Raw genomic sequence first — 16339 nt, 5'->3', positions numbered from 1 at the left:
ATTCCAGCATATGAACTTAAGAATAATTAGAAAAAGGCATCCCTTTTTCAATTAGAAAAAGAGATATACTTGGAAAAATCCAACAAAGTATGTGTATGTTTGTGTACATGCCTGCATATGTGTGCACCCCTAGTACAGGATTGCAAGGACTGGATTGAATAGTTTCCATTCTGAAGCAATTCCTTTATTAAGAATTTATTGCTGTTTTTCTGAGGTCCAGAAAATATGAAAAGTATTTCTAAGGCATGTTTCTTTAGTGGGCAAATACTGTGAGCCAGATCTTCAAGTAATCAAACCACAGGGAGATCTAGTTCCTTGAGCATTCCAAAGTATAGATTCTCATTATTGCCTGAAGACCCAGAACTCTGAGTAGTCTCTTTTCAAATATTCATGGATTTTCACATACATCCCTTCACTGAATTAAGAGAGACTGTAAATAATGTAGCTAAAATAAATGAATTGGAGATGATTTTCTTTACAATGCCCATAGTTCCTCTTGGACACTGATGAAACGTGTTTATTTGTTTATTCATTTATTTTTCAAATTTCAAATCTCCCCCAAAAAGGGGGACTCTGGGCTGTTTACAATGAAATGTAATGTGTCACCTAGACTTTCTGTAAATACAATATAGATGAGTGAATTGATGCAGTTTGGAATTATAATATTGGGACAGAAGGACAGTTATTTTCTTTCAGTTCAACCGGTAAAAACTCTAGTGAGTTTATAGCTTTTGACTTGTGAAGGACATCTTAATCAAGGGTGTTTTGGAATCCAGTGTTAAAACCACATGCTGTATTTGGTTACTAAATGAGACACAATATAACTGGCCTCCATCCATACTAGATCTAGTAAAGCATTAGTAAAGGACAAAATGATAGAAGATCAACTTCAAGTGAAAAAGGAATTCTGCCATGTTGGATATTTTCAACTCAGCTCAATAACAGAAATAAGGCTGTGAATCCAGATTCATTCTTACTTTTTTGCAATGGTGCCATTAATCATCTTTTAGTTTATGATATTAAAACTGATTTAATCACACTGAGCCAATGTAAACAGCATATTATTACGAATGTGATGAATTTTAATAAGGGACATCTGATTTCTTTTTTTTTATGTAGCCATTTTCAGAGGGATGGGAAGCAAGATTTACATTTTTTAAAAATGAAAGAAATCTTTTTTTAAATATGTTGGTACCTAAATACAAAGAATATTACTAAATTTGATAGCTAACAATTATAACTTTGCCCTCAAAAGGCATCGAAAGGACCAATTATGAAAAGGTCCATTAGAACCACAGCAGTTTTAACAGGCATCTGCATGACTTCTGAGTGAATGGGCTGACTTGCCAGAATTGGAGAAGGTTGATCTTCAGCCATGTGAGCATCCATGCCAACTCCAGGAATTTTCAAATCTAGCACAAGGGCAGGTAAAGGTGCCAAATTAAATTCACCATCCACTTGGTCTGGTGTTGCTGCTGAAGCAGATGATGTTGGAATATACTCTTGATAAAGCAGGTTGCGAAGTTTCTCATCCAGACTTTTTATTGTGTTGTCAGTGAAATCAACTCTTGGTGGCCCTTCACCATCTGATTCTACCATACAAGGCAGCTGAGGTGCAGTCATGGCAGAGCCAGTGGATGTGACAAGCTGGGCCTGGGTTGGCATGCGCAGTTGGGATACAGATGTTGATATGTGAGGAGGACTTGAAAGTTGAGATGTTGCTGAAATCAGAGGTTCAGAGACAGCAGGCAGGGCAAGTATCTGGTCTACAAAAGAATGTGGTATCTGGCCCAGCTGAGTGTTGTCTGACAAATTGGGGATTTGGGTTGACGACTGAAGTTCCAAAACAGCAGCATCAGATTTGACAGGGAAAGAAGAACTTTCTGCTGTCTGTGTGGGAACAGGCTGAAAAGGTTTTGGCAGACTGGCTGTGCTGTGTTCATGTTCTATACTGGGAAAAACATTTTTTTCATCTTTCTTTTGTAGTGTCTGCTGTGAGGCATTTAGAGGGACCTTAGCCTCAAAATGTTCTTCAAATGAAGCTGTAGTATGGGCAGGAGTGTCAGACTGACTAGCTAAGACTGGTGGTAGCAAAGGGCATCCTAGCTGACCTATACTTTCAGCAGCTTCTTCTAGTGCAGATGAAGCTAACGTTGGAGGGGTTGCAGTGAATGTTTCTGGATGGACCTGTGAAAGGGTTAATGCAGATGGAACAGAAACTTGTGTCAAAGGAGATGGAGGAGGAGTTCCCCTGGGACATTCATAGGAGCTAAGTGGATTAGAAAGATGTTGATAAGCTATGTTTGTTTGTTTTTCTGTCACCGCAGAGCTCTGTTGCTGATCATCTAATAGCTCCAGACCTATAAACAACAAAAGCAAAAAAAGATTCTGAATTCAGAAAATGACTTTCTAAAATCTAAATAATATTTTAAATCAAACAATTATACAGACTTAATTGTAATATAACATTTAAAAAAGGCTATTCGCACTGAACACAACAGCTCATCCTAGTGATTTTTCTAATACAACTATACAGCACTTTATTGGTTATTAACAACAATGATGCACTGTCCCATTTTAACCAACTGGAAGTTTAAGATGAATAACAAGGCATTCAGTATATTACATGAAACTTTAAAATTCATTTATATGGCAAGAGCTTCTATTACATCTGCAAGTATAAAACAAAAATGGTTCAAGATAGTATGTCCATAAATGTGTACTCTTTGTAGCAAGGTGCCTCACCCCAACTATTCCAATCTTCATAGGTAATAAATAATTGAAATAAATGTTTTCCTCTAGAATAGCAGTTCTCAAAGTGTAGTCCACAGATTGCTGGGAATCCTTGACACACTTTGAGGGGGTCCACAAGATCAAAACTATTTTCATAATACTAAGATGTTATTTGCCTTTTTCACCCTCATTCTCTCATGACCATACAGTGGATTTTTCCAGAAGCTACATGAGATGCGATGACATCATCACTCTGACAGCTAATGGAATGCATGCTTGTGTATTCTTCTATTTTCTAGAATTTTCTAAAGTAGTAGGTTTAGGGTATAAATATGTGCATTTTCAGAGATTAACTCAGTTTGTTCTCAATACTTCTACTGTGCTTGTACTAGCTATCTTTGGTTATATTATTATTATTATTATTATTATTATTTATCCCACCCTTTTTTAATATATATATTTGGTCAACTCAAGGCAGTGAACAAACCTAATACTCTTGCCACCTATTTTCCCCACACAACATTCCTGTGAGGTGAGATGGGCTGAGAGAAAATGACGGGCCCAGGGTCATCCAGCTGGCTTTGTGCCTAAAGCAGGACTAGAACTCACAATCTCCTGGTTTTTCGCCAGCATCTCAATACTACACCAAACAGGCTCTCTTATACTTGCCATAATCTCTGTAACCTCATTATCATCCAATAAATAGTTATTGTGAAATCTCGAAGTTTTTCTTGTGTCTACATGGAAACACAAGAAATAAGTATACTTTGTTGGCTTATTTTGCAATACTGTAATATATCTATTTTTAAAAAATGATGTTTCTGAATTTTTAAATTTTATCTAAAACTATTATTCTTTTAGAATTTAATATTTATTCTAAAATAAATGAAACTTTATTTACATTATATTTTTCTTATATTTAAGGATAGACTCTTGGCTTAAAAAAGGAAATTAGAAGATTCGCTTTTTCAACCCACAGCTGGACCCTCTATGTCTAAAGATGGTAGAAAAGAAGCTGACATATCAGAGAGTTCCTGGGCTCATGGAAGGGAAGAATCTAATCTAAAGACACTGGGCAAAACTGTAAATAAATGAAAATATGAGAAAAGCTATCTTTACCTCGGCTTTATAAATATTTACCTTATTGTGTCTTATGCAACTTATTTTTTTAATAGAATTATGGTGCCAGTTAAGTTGTAGCATCATTATGAGAGCAATGATCCACAGTTTAAAGAAAAAGGAATTATTTTAAATGTAGATATGCTGAGCTCTTTAAAAACCAAAAATTGTTACTGCTTTTCAGACTAGAAATGGCAAAAAACACTGAAGCATCTTACAGGGCAAGTTATTATATTGCATTGGCTGGAGAAGCACACACAAATGCAGAGCGGCTAATAAAGCCTTGTACAGTTCACATTGCTGAATGCTTGCAGTCAGTTAAAGAAATCATGGCAGTGCCATTTTTCAATGATGCAGCAACTCATCCAATCAAAGATTGAGTGCAAACAGGAAGACTAAATTAATATCTCATTTGCAAAATTGTACTTCTGCCTTACAAATAGGCAAATCTATAGATGTGGCTGGACTTGTGGCTGGACTATAGATGTTTTGCTTGTATTTGTTCCATATCAGCACTAACTAATCACTGAAGATCTTCTTTTATGTGAATACTTAGCAACAAACACAAGTGTTGAATATCTTTTTTGAATATCATAGTTTATCCTGGAACAACTGTTTTGATATTTGCACTAATGGTAGGCACAACTGCTGGCACTTCAACATGACTCAAGGCTGTGGCGCCAAACTGTTGGCAAGACATAAAAATAACCACTCCATTTACTTATAATAATTATATTTTAATGAATATATGAAAAATGATAGAACCTTGCAAAATAAAAACTCTTCAGTGGAAATAAACAATAATGGCAAGATTTAAAAAATCTAAAAAAAAAAGGTAAAATGATACTTTTAAAATGGAACTCTGTCAGAACTTGCTGTAGGGTTGCTTGGACAAGCCAGATGTTGACTTGTTTAGGTAGAGTGGGAGCAACGTCTGATAGCAGTTAACTTTTGTGTGCATGTGCATTTTGTCAACCCACAGTTTAAGAATTCCTATGCTTGGGGACGGCATTCAACCTATTTATGTGTGGAATTGCATTCATCGTGAAAGAGTATGCCCTCATTTTGAGAATATGACTGTCAGGCGCCCTCCCCTCCATCCAAGGATGGTTGCACTGTTTGATTGTGTGTGCCTGCTATGATAATTTACTGCATGTCAAGAAAGGAGGGGGAGAGGTGGCTGGCAGGAATGCGAATTGCTGCTTTTTGAGCTAATTGCCTGCAATCAGGGTCACACCGGTGGCGACATTTGTGCCTGGAGAAAAAACTGACCGTTGGGAGATAGATGGGAATGGATCTGTGAAGAAGGGGGGGATGGACTGTAGAGACTTTTAGTGAAGTGGTTTGGCTTTTTCTCTTGCCCTGTACATGTTTCATTAAACCTAGAATCTGCATTTCACTTTTGCGCATGAGATGGGTTTTTATTGGAAATAAAGGGGTCAATGCTTACAATGACTCATATATGGTAGCTGTAGCCAAAAGTGTGTTTGTGTGATTGCAGCTTGCGCACCAGCTGCAATCCTTTCTGAGCCAGATTCACACAGTTTGGTTATGTCCTGTTTCTACCCCTGCAGCATACTTTACGTGAAGCTGCCCTTGAAACACTGTAAAAGGTATGAAAAGTGGCAGATAGGTTCTTGACTTGGGATCACATTATTCTTGCACTAGCTCCAAATTTCATGTTGGACTTAATTTACGTACCTGATAGCGTTAATCTCTAAAATCCTAAACATTTAAGGATCTGATTATCTGAAGGACTGTCTCTCCCATTATCAATTATTCAGGAGTTTTCTGAAGAAGAGGCCTTTTGAAGAAGTCTCCCCTTTCCAAGGCAAGTAGGAGAGAGCCTTCATCTGCAACTGTCCCAGGAGTTAATTTCATCCTTATTCTTTCTGTAGCATATTTTTCATGAGGCTTCTAATTGTTGATTAATTTTAACTCTGACTGTAATGTTTAATTTTTTTGTACATTGCATATTAATTGCTGTTAGCTATCTGAGCACTCACTTGAGTAGAAAGTGAAGCATGCACGCATGCCTGCATACATCAATAAAATGAAAATACATTTTGTGCATATTTTATCCTTTTTTTCCCTTTTCTTAAAAGAGCCTGTAAACTATTTTTAAGGATCAAAACCTCAGAGATACCTGGGGCTTCAGATTGCTTTGCACTCTGAGGAGGATGAGAAGAGAATTCTGGCACTTCAGCAGCTGGATTTTCCACAACAGGACAAATGATAAACCAACGTTTCCCAGTATGCAGAACTAAAGACAGGAAAGATTAAAATGAACAAACTTTTGTACCAACAATGAGGAAAAAGTCTGTTACTGCAGTTATAGTAGCACTTACTGTATAACTTAATATAATACATGATTACCACATTTAAAAAATGTCCTTGTATTGTTAATGAAACACATGAAGGTTGAAGTTCAGTCCAAGAGATTAACACTTAAGTCCAGTCTGAGACACAAATATAAAGCTATTCATAGGCTTATCCAAGTTAAGTTTCACATTTTATTTTCTGCCAAAGCTCTCATCACAGCAGTTGTCATCACATGCATACAACAATGAAAAAGCATATATGAAGGAATAAAGTGCCACAGAAAATGAGTTTGTTCAGTGCAATGACTATTGGTTGGCTGATTCTAACACAATCTTAAAATATGCCATTATTATAATTAAGTATTGCCTTACAGCAGTGTTTCTCAACCTCAGTGACTTTAAGTTGTGCGAACTTCAGTTCCTGTCTGGGAGAATTCTGGGAGTTGCAGTCCACACATCTTAAAGTTGCTGAGGTTGAGAAACACTGCTTTACAGTGTTGGGTGATGCACATGCATATTCAAAGGGAAACGTTTACCATTCTGTTGGTAGATAGGCATTCTTGCCTGAGATTGCCGATTCTCCTATTTAAAATGAAAGAACAACATTAACAAATCATATCGTTGTAAACCGCCCAGAGTCCCTCTCTTGGGGGAGATGGGCGGTAATTAAATTTGAATAATAATAAAATAAATATCAAAGTATTTCCATTTGGAATCTTTGCTCAAATTAATTTGCAAAAAACAATACTTTAGTAAAAAAAAATCTCCCTTGGGGGGGAGATGGGCGCTGATAAAAATATGATAAATAAATAAATAAATAAAATAAAAATAACTAAATACTTCTTTGCATACTAACTAATAAAAGTAATGTGTTGGACTACAAGTTCCATCATTCCAATTCATACCAAACAGACATGGTTTCTTTCACTGTGGATGATAGAAGTTGTAATCCATAACTTCTGGAGGAGGTTAAGTTGTTAAACATTTACTGTTTGAAATGTTTACTGTTTGAAACATTTACTAGCTGAAATGTTAACTATTATATTCATTTACTGTTTTTTTTAAATACCTCATTAATTTCCAGCTTGTAAGTATCTTGCTGAGGGCTCACACCTTGATCAGAACTTCGCTCCCCTTCTGTATCTTCACTAAGCATATCTTCTGCCTTGTCAATAATTTCCTTCAGTTGCTCAATAAATATCTCTTTTTCAGTTGGTAATATAAATTCATTTTCGACCTATATGAATGCACAAAAAGTATTTTTCAAACCTGCAGTTTTTTGGTGTTTGTTCTATAGCCCTGTTACCTGATTGCTTATCCATTTTTTTACAAAAAAAAAGTGCAATTTTTTTCATTCATAAAACAAATTCTGTGCTTAGTTTAATTAGCCTCAGTGTATAGGAGGCATTTCACAGAACACTCTTGATCCATGAAGGTGAAGGGCGTTAAGGAACTTTCCAACTGTTTAGGTCTTACTGGAGCCAATTAATGGAGACAACAGATAGTTACTAGTAAATTTTAAGACTACAATTGTATGGCAATTGTTCCAAATAACAAAGATGAAAAGGAAGTAGTGGTTCATTTATTGTTTGTTAAAGTAAAAACCACTCTAACCTAATTCCCCTGTGCATAGACTAATAGGAACATTAAACAGAAATTAGTTTTACTTCAACAGCTAATTTCCAAAAGATTGGAAATATTTTCTGAAAGTATACAAATAGTACAATTTCTGAAACTGAAATGTTGATATTATTCCAATATTCCTAAACCAAGAAAAGATCTTACCATGTAAGTAGCAATTTCCTCTGGAGCATCACCATCTAAATCAAACTTAAAAGTGACCATCTTGTGATTGTGTGTTTCTAGTTGGCATTCCACCATCTTATCCCCTGTATTGCACACCTATAAAAAGAACCAATCATTATATCCAATGCAATCAAATATATAGGAAAATACTGAGCAAAGGAAATAGCCTTACATTTAAAATTGTAAGCTTGGGTCTATTGGATTTTTCCTGACGTGAACGAGTACGTGTTGATTTTTTATGTTTCTTTGAAGGTTTTCCTTCTTGTTTCCCACCTCCACTTGTTCCTTCAAAACTGTCACTCATCTCTTTACCAGAAGCAACATCAGGACTCATATAACTTCGTGATAAAATAACAAAGCAGGAATTAAAAAAGACAAAACATTATTAACATACAGACCTATTTAAAAAGTACAGAAAGGACACAAACTAACTAAAAGTTTATCAGCAAACAAAGATTGACCTCATCCAGCATCGCAGTGAAGCTAGCCATATGAGTGGTTTCTAAATAATTGTATAATTTATATAATTTCACTGCTGTAAAGACCCTGGGAATACTGGGTTTTGTAAAGTAACACACATTTAATAGAATAAAATAAAATGTAATGTGCACAAATTTAATCAAATATTTATTGAAAACTCTAACGTTTTGTTAAGAATCTACTGAGAAACTGTTTCAGTTTCTTCAGTGTTCTAGATCTGCAGAAAAGGAAATGATGATTTCTCTCTATTGGATATACCAAATATCTTTGGGCAAACTTCAGTTTGTCAATTCTGTTTTCAAAGGAAAATGCCCCACATACGGCCTGTACAGCCCAGACAGAGCAGAATTATTACTTATTTGAGACTGACTCTATAAAGGGTAACATGCTCTAGAGAAAAGGCAGCAATTTGCACTTTGATTTAGCTTTCTGGTCAGAATGAGAAAAACTTGCAGTGTAAGACTCATCAAAGTAGGAGGTCAGCGTGTGGGAATGACTGCTAAAGCCATGAACCCCGGACCCTGCAAAATGAGACAGATATTGACACATAAATAGCCACTTACTTGAGCATACATCAAGAAATATGGGTCCAGTTTTAGTTAAGGAATGACCAAAACCTTGAAAAATCCACTCAGCAATATCTGTAAAAATACCTAAGACCTAATATAGTTTGGAGTGAAACTTCTATAAATATTCTGAAACCTTACTAACCGCTCCAAGCCTGGGGATATATGAATGAAATTAAATGTGTACTGAAATCTGTTTAGACTTCCTTTTCCATTCATCAAAATTTCAATAGATAGTCAGAAGCATTTCTTGAGGATTTATCAATAGGCACATATTGAGATACTGTGCCTGTTTCTATTATTTCTTATACAGGAAGTATATTGCAATTGATCTGCATTAAAAATCTGCTTGTATGTTCCAGTCTTAATTAAACTGTTAGTTCAATCAGATACATTTAGAGTCTTTAAAGTGAATGAAACTTCCTTAGGTACATTTGTGCACAGTATTTATCTTTAAATAATTTTCTGTGGCAAAAAGTTTATTTCTATAAAATACAGTTTTATATCACAGAAACTGTATTAAAAATAAAGTACAAAGTTAGTAGCACAACCTTGGTACAAATCAAACAAATGTCATGACATTTACATAGTCAAACCACTGTAACATTTCTACACCAAGGCGTATAAAGAAATTCCTAAATAGATCCATCTGAACTATATGCATTTGCACTAAAAGCTCCTGTGAGTAAGGGAAAGGGAACATTTCAGATAGCTGAACTGTCTTTAACATAAGCTCCTCTTTAATAGTCTTCATAATTTCACATTGACTCACTCCCATTTTCTTTCAAGAGTCATAAAATACTCTAGTACCAAAAACCTTTGTCAGTGTACTGTATATTTTCCTGAGGCATAGATACACTAGTAAACTGATACTCCCAGTATCTGGAATATCTTTGTACTGTCTTCTTCAACAACTTTTCTGTTGAGGTTTTCCTACTAACAGATTAAGCTGCTATTGTACCTAATCATTTTGGCCGGGTGAAAAGGTTGTATTAGATTGTCTCCTCTCACGTGCTTCATGCAAATCACCTGGGGGAGGAAACCTGCCCGGACTTGTTCTTACTTCCTCTTTTTCTCTCTGCCAGCAATGTAGCCAAGCAAGGCTTGCTCCAAAGGGAGCTAAGTCCTTTAAATATGTTTTGTTTTTTGTTTTGCTTTCTGTAAATAAATTATTTTTATAGAAATGCTTGGTGTGTGACTTTGTTGACCTCTCCTGGGCTAAAGGCTTTCCCAGCATCTGCCAACAGGTTATGGGCCCAGTAAGCCCAGTAAAACCCAGAGAGAAAAGAGAGATCAACTCCACACCTCATGCACAATTTAAAGGCAGGTAGCAAAGACCTGTGAAGATTTTCTTTGGAGCCACCTGGAGATTTTCCAGCAACTGCCGGTCTACAGGACAAAGAAGCTAGCTGAGGTGACTTGCAAAAGAAGGAAGAAGCCATGGCTACCTCCCAGCCCTTAGCGATGCCTCTGGAGCGCCTATCAGAGACCAACTATTTGAATTGGGCCCTGAAGATGGAGATGTATCTTTGCAGAGAGAATCTTTGGCTGCCAATTGGTGAGCAAACCCCCCAAAATCCCAGTGCTGAATAGCTGAGACAGGATGAGCGGGCTAGAGCCACCATTATCTTGGGAGTTGAGGACAATCAGCTAGTCCACGTGCGAGGCATGCAGTCTGCAAAGCAACTTTGGGACGCTTTGAGAGACTTATATGTAAAGGCAACAGCAGGGAGTAAAGTTACTCTGACGAAAAAGCTGTACAGAGCCTACTTTGCAGAAGGAGAAAGCCTTCCTGAGCACCTGCATTATATTCAGCAGCTGTTTGCTGAGTTGCAGGAGAGAGGAATGGAATTTACACCTCTCACAAAATCCTATATCCTCCTGTCCTCACTAAATGAAACGTGGGACACGCTGATTTGTACCCTGGAGGCTATGCCTGAAGCAGACCTCACCCCATCGTATGTTACACAGCGCTTACTCGCTGAATGGGAGAAGAGAGAGGAAAGATCCCCCTCCATCTCTTCTGGAAAGCTGCAAGACCAGAAAATGAGGGAAAAGAAGGGAAAGGAACCTGAGGCCACAGCGCTAGCAAGCCAGCGATGCTTCACTTGTGGTTCAGCTGGACATTTGCAAAGAGACTGTGCCATGAGACCCAAGAGTAGAAAGACAGAGAAGAAAAACACAAGGGCAACACAGAAGAAGGCTCTTCAGACAACCCAAATTGCACAGGTTGCTGAGAAGGGTAATTCTGATGTATGGATGTTAGATTCTGGGGCCAGTTGTCATTTATGTAATTGTAAAAGCTCTTTTGTGTCACTGTCTAAAACTGAAAGACAAAGTGTATCTTTGGCTGATGGGTCTGTGACCAAAATTATGGGACAAGGTGACTTGTATTTATCCTGCTTGGGAGAAACTGTAAAAGGTGTGTTGTATGTGCCAAATTTACAATCAAACCTTTTATCTGTGGCACAATTGGCTGCAACAGGGTATATCATAACATTTAAGAAAAATGGTTGTGAGATACGTAAAAATGGGAAATTGTGTGCTACTGGTATGTTAAAAGACTCCTTGTACATTGTGCAAAATGCAAGGAAGCCAAGTTGCAAGGCTGCAGTTGGCAACACTCCATATCATGACCAATGTGTACACCTGATGCACAGGAGATTTGGTCATGCTAATTTCAAGTATATAGCACAAATGCCACAGCTGTGTGCTGACCTAAAGATAAAACCCTGTGATAAATACTTAGACTGTGTAGTTTGCAAAGAATGCAAAACACTAAAAGCTCCTGTGAGTAAGCACAGTGACAGAGTTACAACTAGACCTTTGGAAATTGTACACTCTGACATTATTGGTCCTTTTGCTCCAAGTCTTGGACAAGCAAGGTATGCAATGACCATCATTGATGATTTCTCAAGATACACATTTATCTACATCTTAAAACATAAAGATGAGGCATTTGAGAAATTTAAGTTTTGTGACATGGGCAAATGGAAAATTCCCTAGGCCTGTATCTGCACTCCAATGTGACAGAGGAGGAGAATACCTTTCTCACAAATTCAGAAGGTTCCTAGTGGAAAAGGGGATAGAACAAATTCTAACCCTTACACCCCTCAGCAAAATGGTGTTGCTGAAAGAAAGGGCAGAACCTTGCAAAATGCAATGGAATGCATGTTAAAAGATTCACGATTATGTTTTAAGTTCTGGGGAGAGGCAATATCGACTGCCACTTATGTACAGAACAGGTTGTATAACTCTGTGATTCAGGACACTCCATTCCATTTGTTTTATGGTGTGAAACCAAAGGTAAGCCATCTTAGAGTGTTTGGTAGCACTGCATGGGTTCACATTCCAAAACAGCAGAGAAGGAAAGGAGGCCCCACAACAAAGAAAGCCATCTTTGTTGGCTATGAACAAAGCCAAAGGAGCTACAGGTTCATAATGGGAGAGAAATTAATAATTAGCAAAAGCGCTTCTTTTGCTGAACAAAACTGGGGGAGATTAAATTCTAGCTCTCCAGTTGAACTGACCACCACAAGAGAACAGCAAGGACTTGCTGATGGTGATCTTTTGCCTGATGAGGACATTAAACCAGAAAAGCAAACTGAAGATCTGTCTGATGAGATAGATGCTTCTCAGGAAAGTGATAGGAGTCAAAATTTAAGCCCTGTATTACCTCGCAGATCTCAGAGGAGTAATAAAGGCGTTCCTCCATCACGTTTTCAGGCTGAAACAGTAAAGGCTTTTCACATATTCACAGAACCTGAGTCTTTAGAACAAGTGAATGCTTTACCACCAGAGATTGCACAAAATTGGCATTCTGCCATGCAACAGGAATTAGCATCCTTGAAAGAAAATAAAACATGGAAACTGGTAAATCTACCTCCCAATGAACGCTGTCTGGGTTGTAGGTGGGTTTTCAAACTGAAAAGGGATGCTGATGGCAAAATCCAAAAATATAAAGCAAGGTTGGTTGCAAAAGGGTTCACTCAAAGGAAAGATTTAGACTTTGACAAGACTTTTGCACCAGTTACTAAAGGAGAATCAATTAGATTACTGTTAAAAGTTGCTGCACTAAAAGGAATGTCAGTTAACCACTATGACATTCAGACTGCATTTCTCTATGGTGATTTAGACCACAGATTATACATGCAACACCCCCCTGGCTATGAAAAAGGGGAGAATCTAGTCTGTGAACTGCAGAAGTCAATCTATGGGTTAAAACAAGCTGCTAGATCCTGGAACCAAAAAGTAGATGAAAAACTGCAGAATTTTGGTTTTGAAAAAGGAAAAGCAGATCCCTGTGTATATATGAAGAAGGACAAACAAGGCTGTATGTATCTGTGCATTTATGTTGATGATTTGCTGCTGTTCACATCAACAGAAAAACAAAGGCTTGATTTTGAAGCCTGCATGAAAAGCCATTTCATATTAAAAAGCCTTGGAGTTGTGACCAATTACCTAGGTTTGGAAGTACACAGAGACAAGGATGGTAGCTTTCTGTTAAACCAACGTAGTAAAATTCAAAAGCTCCTAGAGGATTTTAATATGCAAGACTGTAAACCAGTCTCTACTCCGATGATAATAGATTTTCAGAAAGATATAGGAGAAACTCAATTAACTGACGCAGAGAACTATAGATCTGCAATTGGAAGTTTACTGTACATTGCAAATCATTCTCGCCCAGATATCTCAAATTCTGTGGCCATTTTAAGTAGACAGGTAGAGAAGCCTACATCTACCGGAAAAGCAGCATTGAAGAGGTTAATGAGGTATTTGCAAGGAACAAAGAATTATTGCCTGAAGCTAAATGCCTCTGGAACTGAGAAATTGCAGGCTTTTGCCGATTCTGACTGGGGAGCAGATGTCAGTGACAGAAAATCCACTTCTGGGATTTTAATTCAATTTGCTGGATCTAGCTTAGGCTGGCATTCTAGAAAACAAACACTTGTTGCTCTTTCCACTGCAGAAGCAGAGTTTTATTCTCTAACACAAACCTGTAATGAGGTTACATGGTTTAAACATTTGTTAAAAGACATAGGCATGGAAGTGAACCAGCCTATAACTGTTTATGAGGATAATCAAGCTTGCATTGCTATGGCAAAATCTGAAGCCTGCAGAAATAGAACAAAACATATCGATATTAGATATCAATATATCAAAGATATGATAAGCAAAGGAGAAATAATGTTAAAATATTGTGAATCAAAAGACATGATTGCTGATATTTTAACCAAACCTCTTCCTGTACCAAGACACACAGAGTTGTCAGAGAAGATTGGTTTGCATCTTAATCTGTAGTGTAAAAAGGGGAGTGTTGAGGTTTTCCTACTAACAGATTAAGCTGTTATTGTACCTAATCATTTTGGCTGAGTGAAAAGGTTGTATTAGATTGTCTCCTCTCACGTGCTTCATGCAAATCACCTGGGGGAGGAAATCTGCCCAGACTTGTTCTTACTTCCTCTTTTTCTCTCTGCCGGCAATGTAGCCAAGCAAGGCTTGCTCCAAAGGGAGCTAAGTCCTTTAAATATGTTTTGTTTTTTGTTTTGCTTTCTGTAAATAAATTATTTTTATAGAAATGCTTGGTGTGTGACTTTGTTGACCTCTCCTGGGCTAAAGGCTTTCCCAGCATCTGCCAACATTTTCTGTGACTTTCTAGAGGCCTGACTACCTACGACTGTAACAGGGATTTATGACTGTAATGCTTCTCATTTTATGGTCCTTTGTTACATATACATATAGCCCATAATAGATACAGAATAAGGTTGATCCAGAAAGCATATTTAAGGCAGAGTCTGTGTGGATTGGATGCCTGAAACTGAGGTCAGAGTTTAAAATATTTCCACCATTCTTTCAGTAGAATAGGGCAGTGTTACGGTGTTAGATTATGAGCAGGGAAATCCAGTCTCCATTTTGCTTTGGTTTTTTATTTTGTTGTGTGCCATGGAAGGCATTATCTAGAGATTATCAAAATGATGCAGAAGATCAGCAGGGTGATGGAGCTCTCGATTTATATGAGATCAGTATTAGAAAGCAAGTTGTTTGAAAACAGTTTGCGTACTACTTATTTCCCATGCAGTGTGAGTGATAGTTATGCAACAGATAATATTCTTAATCTGAAGAGGAAGTGGCAACATTCAGTCTTACAGCCATATATATCCTTCAATCTAATTTTATGTATCCATTAGCCTAATATTAAAAACCTCCTGCAAGTAATAAATTCTGATCTCTGGCAGAGTAATCTATCGTTTGCCTGGTGGAGTAGAGTAGAGCGGTGTAAAGGAGAGAAGGGGAAAAGGAAGAGATGGTGCTTGAAAACAAAAGGGGCAATATTATCCGCTTATGGCATTTGTTCCCAAAATATGAACTCCTGATGAAGTAAGGCCCAGAACAATAACAAAAAAGGTTCACTAAGACCTATAATACTGGAAAAGGTAGATGAGAAGAGAAAAAGGAGACCACAGCAAGGCTGATGAACTTAATTGCAACAGTGATGGGTGCATTGTTGAAAGACCTGAAGAACTAGCTGGGGATAGATCATTCTGAAGGAAAATCTATCTATGTGGCTGCTAAGAGTTAACACCAACTTGATGGCGCATCAGCAGCAGCCTGAGCTTAGGAAAAAGAGATACAATTGCCACCACAAAATGAGTACACCTTTTAGAAATCACTTCAGATTCTTTACTCTTTGCTAGATATTGAGGCAATTTGCAAGTGGTTTGAGAACTTTATGCCAGGGTACAGACAAATAGAAAAGATACCTTTCGCAGCTCTGTGATAGTGACTGCTCCTTCTCCAGTACTGCATGCTCCTACATTGTAAAGAAGAAATAATTATTTAAACCAAAATGTGTTGCATTTTGCAGATTGGTATCGGTGAATATTCTTTTTCACTTAATAAATAAACCAAGCCATATTTTGAACATTAGATTTCAATAGTATGGAATTAAGTACTGGCCAGGTTTATGCCAACCACCTAAATTATCTTTTGGAGCAGAATTTCTCTAAGCAAATTACTAGATGCATTAACCCTGAGGCTGTTTTCCTATTGAGAATTATCATGTACTGCCCCTGATACAAAAAGTTAGGTGGCAGCATCTGGAGTATCATATTTTAGCTAAAGGCTAACAAAATTTCAACCCTTTTCTTAGGCATGAATGTCCATATACTGTAGTGCGTGTGTTACTGCTACCTGGGGAAACTGAAACTTAATGTAAGTAAACAAAAAGTAAGGAGTAAGAAAAGATGTGGAAAGAAAATAAATACAAGAATGAAAAGATTGAATTTCAAAGAACTCAAGTTCAGAGATAGTGAA

At 37.3% G+C, this 16339-nt stretch overlaps 1 protein-coding gene across 10 annotated transcripts in view; it reads right to left on the bottom strand.

Moving 5' to 3' along the window:
* Window positions 1-16339, bottom strand: part of WNK2 (WNK lysine deficient protein kinase 2) — a 136942-nt gene that overhangs the window by 34212 nt on the left and 86391 nt on the right. For all 10 annotated transcript variants that reach the window (XM_063291803.1, XM_063291802.1, XM_063291796.1 and 7 more), the window contains 7 exons: window positions 15787-15836; window positions 8152-8317; window positions 7959-8075; window positions 7243-7410; window positions 6710-6755; window positions 5999-6115; window positions 1344-2360 (listed from right to left, as the gene is read on the bottom strand). In XM_063291803.1, coding sequence (XP_063147873.1) covers window positions 1344-2360; window positions 5999-6115; window positions 6710-6755; window positions 7243-7410; window positions 7959-8075; window positions 8152-8317; window positions 15787-15836 — 1681 coding nt within the window. The remainder of the gene's footprint in view (window positions 1-1343; window positions 2361-5998; window positions 6116-6709; window positions 6756-7242; window positions 7411-7958; window positions 8076-8151; window positions 8318-15786; window positions 15837-16339) is intronic.

The sequence above is a fragment of the Candoia aspera genome, chromosome 2 (genome assembly GCF_035149785.1).
Source record: "Candoia aspera isolate rCanAsp1 chromosome 2, rCanAsp1.hap2, whole genome shotgun sequence".
In the NCBI taxonomy this organism is placed as follows: domain Eukaryota; kingdom Metazoa; phylum Chordata; class Lepidosauria; order Squamata; family Boidae; genus Candoia; species Candoia aspera.
Note: the sequence above shows the minus strand (reverse complement) of the source record. Positions and strands in the feature narration are given on the sequence as shown.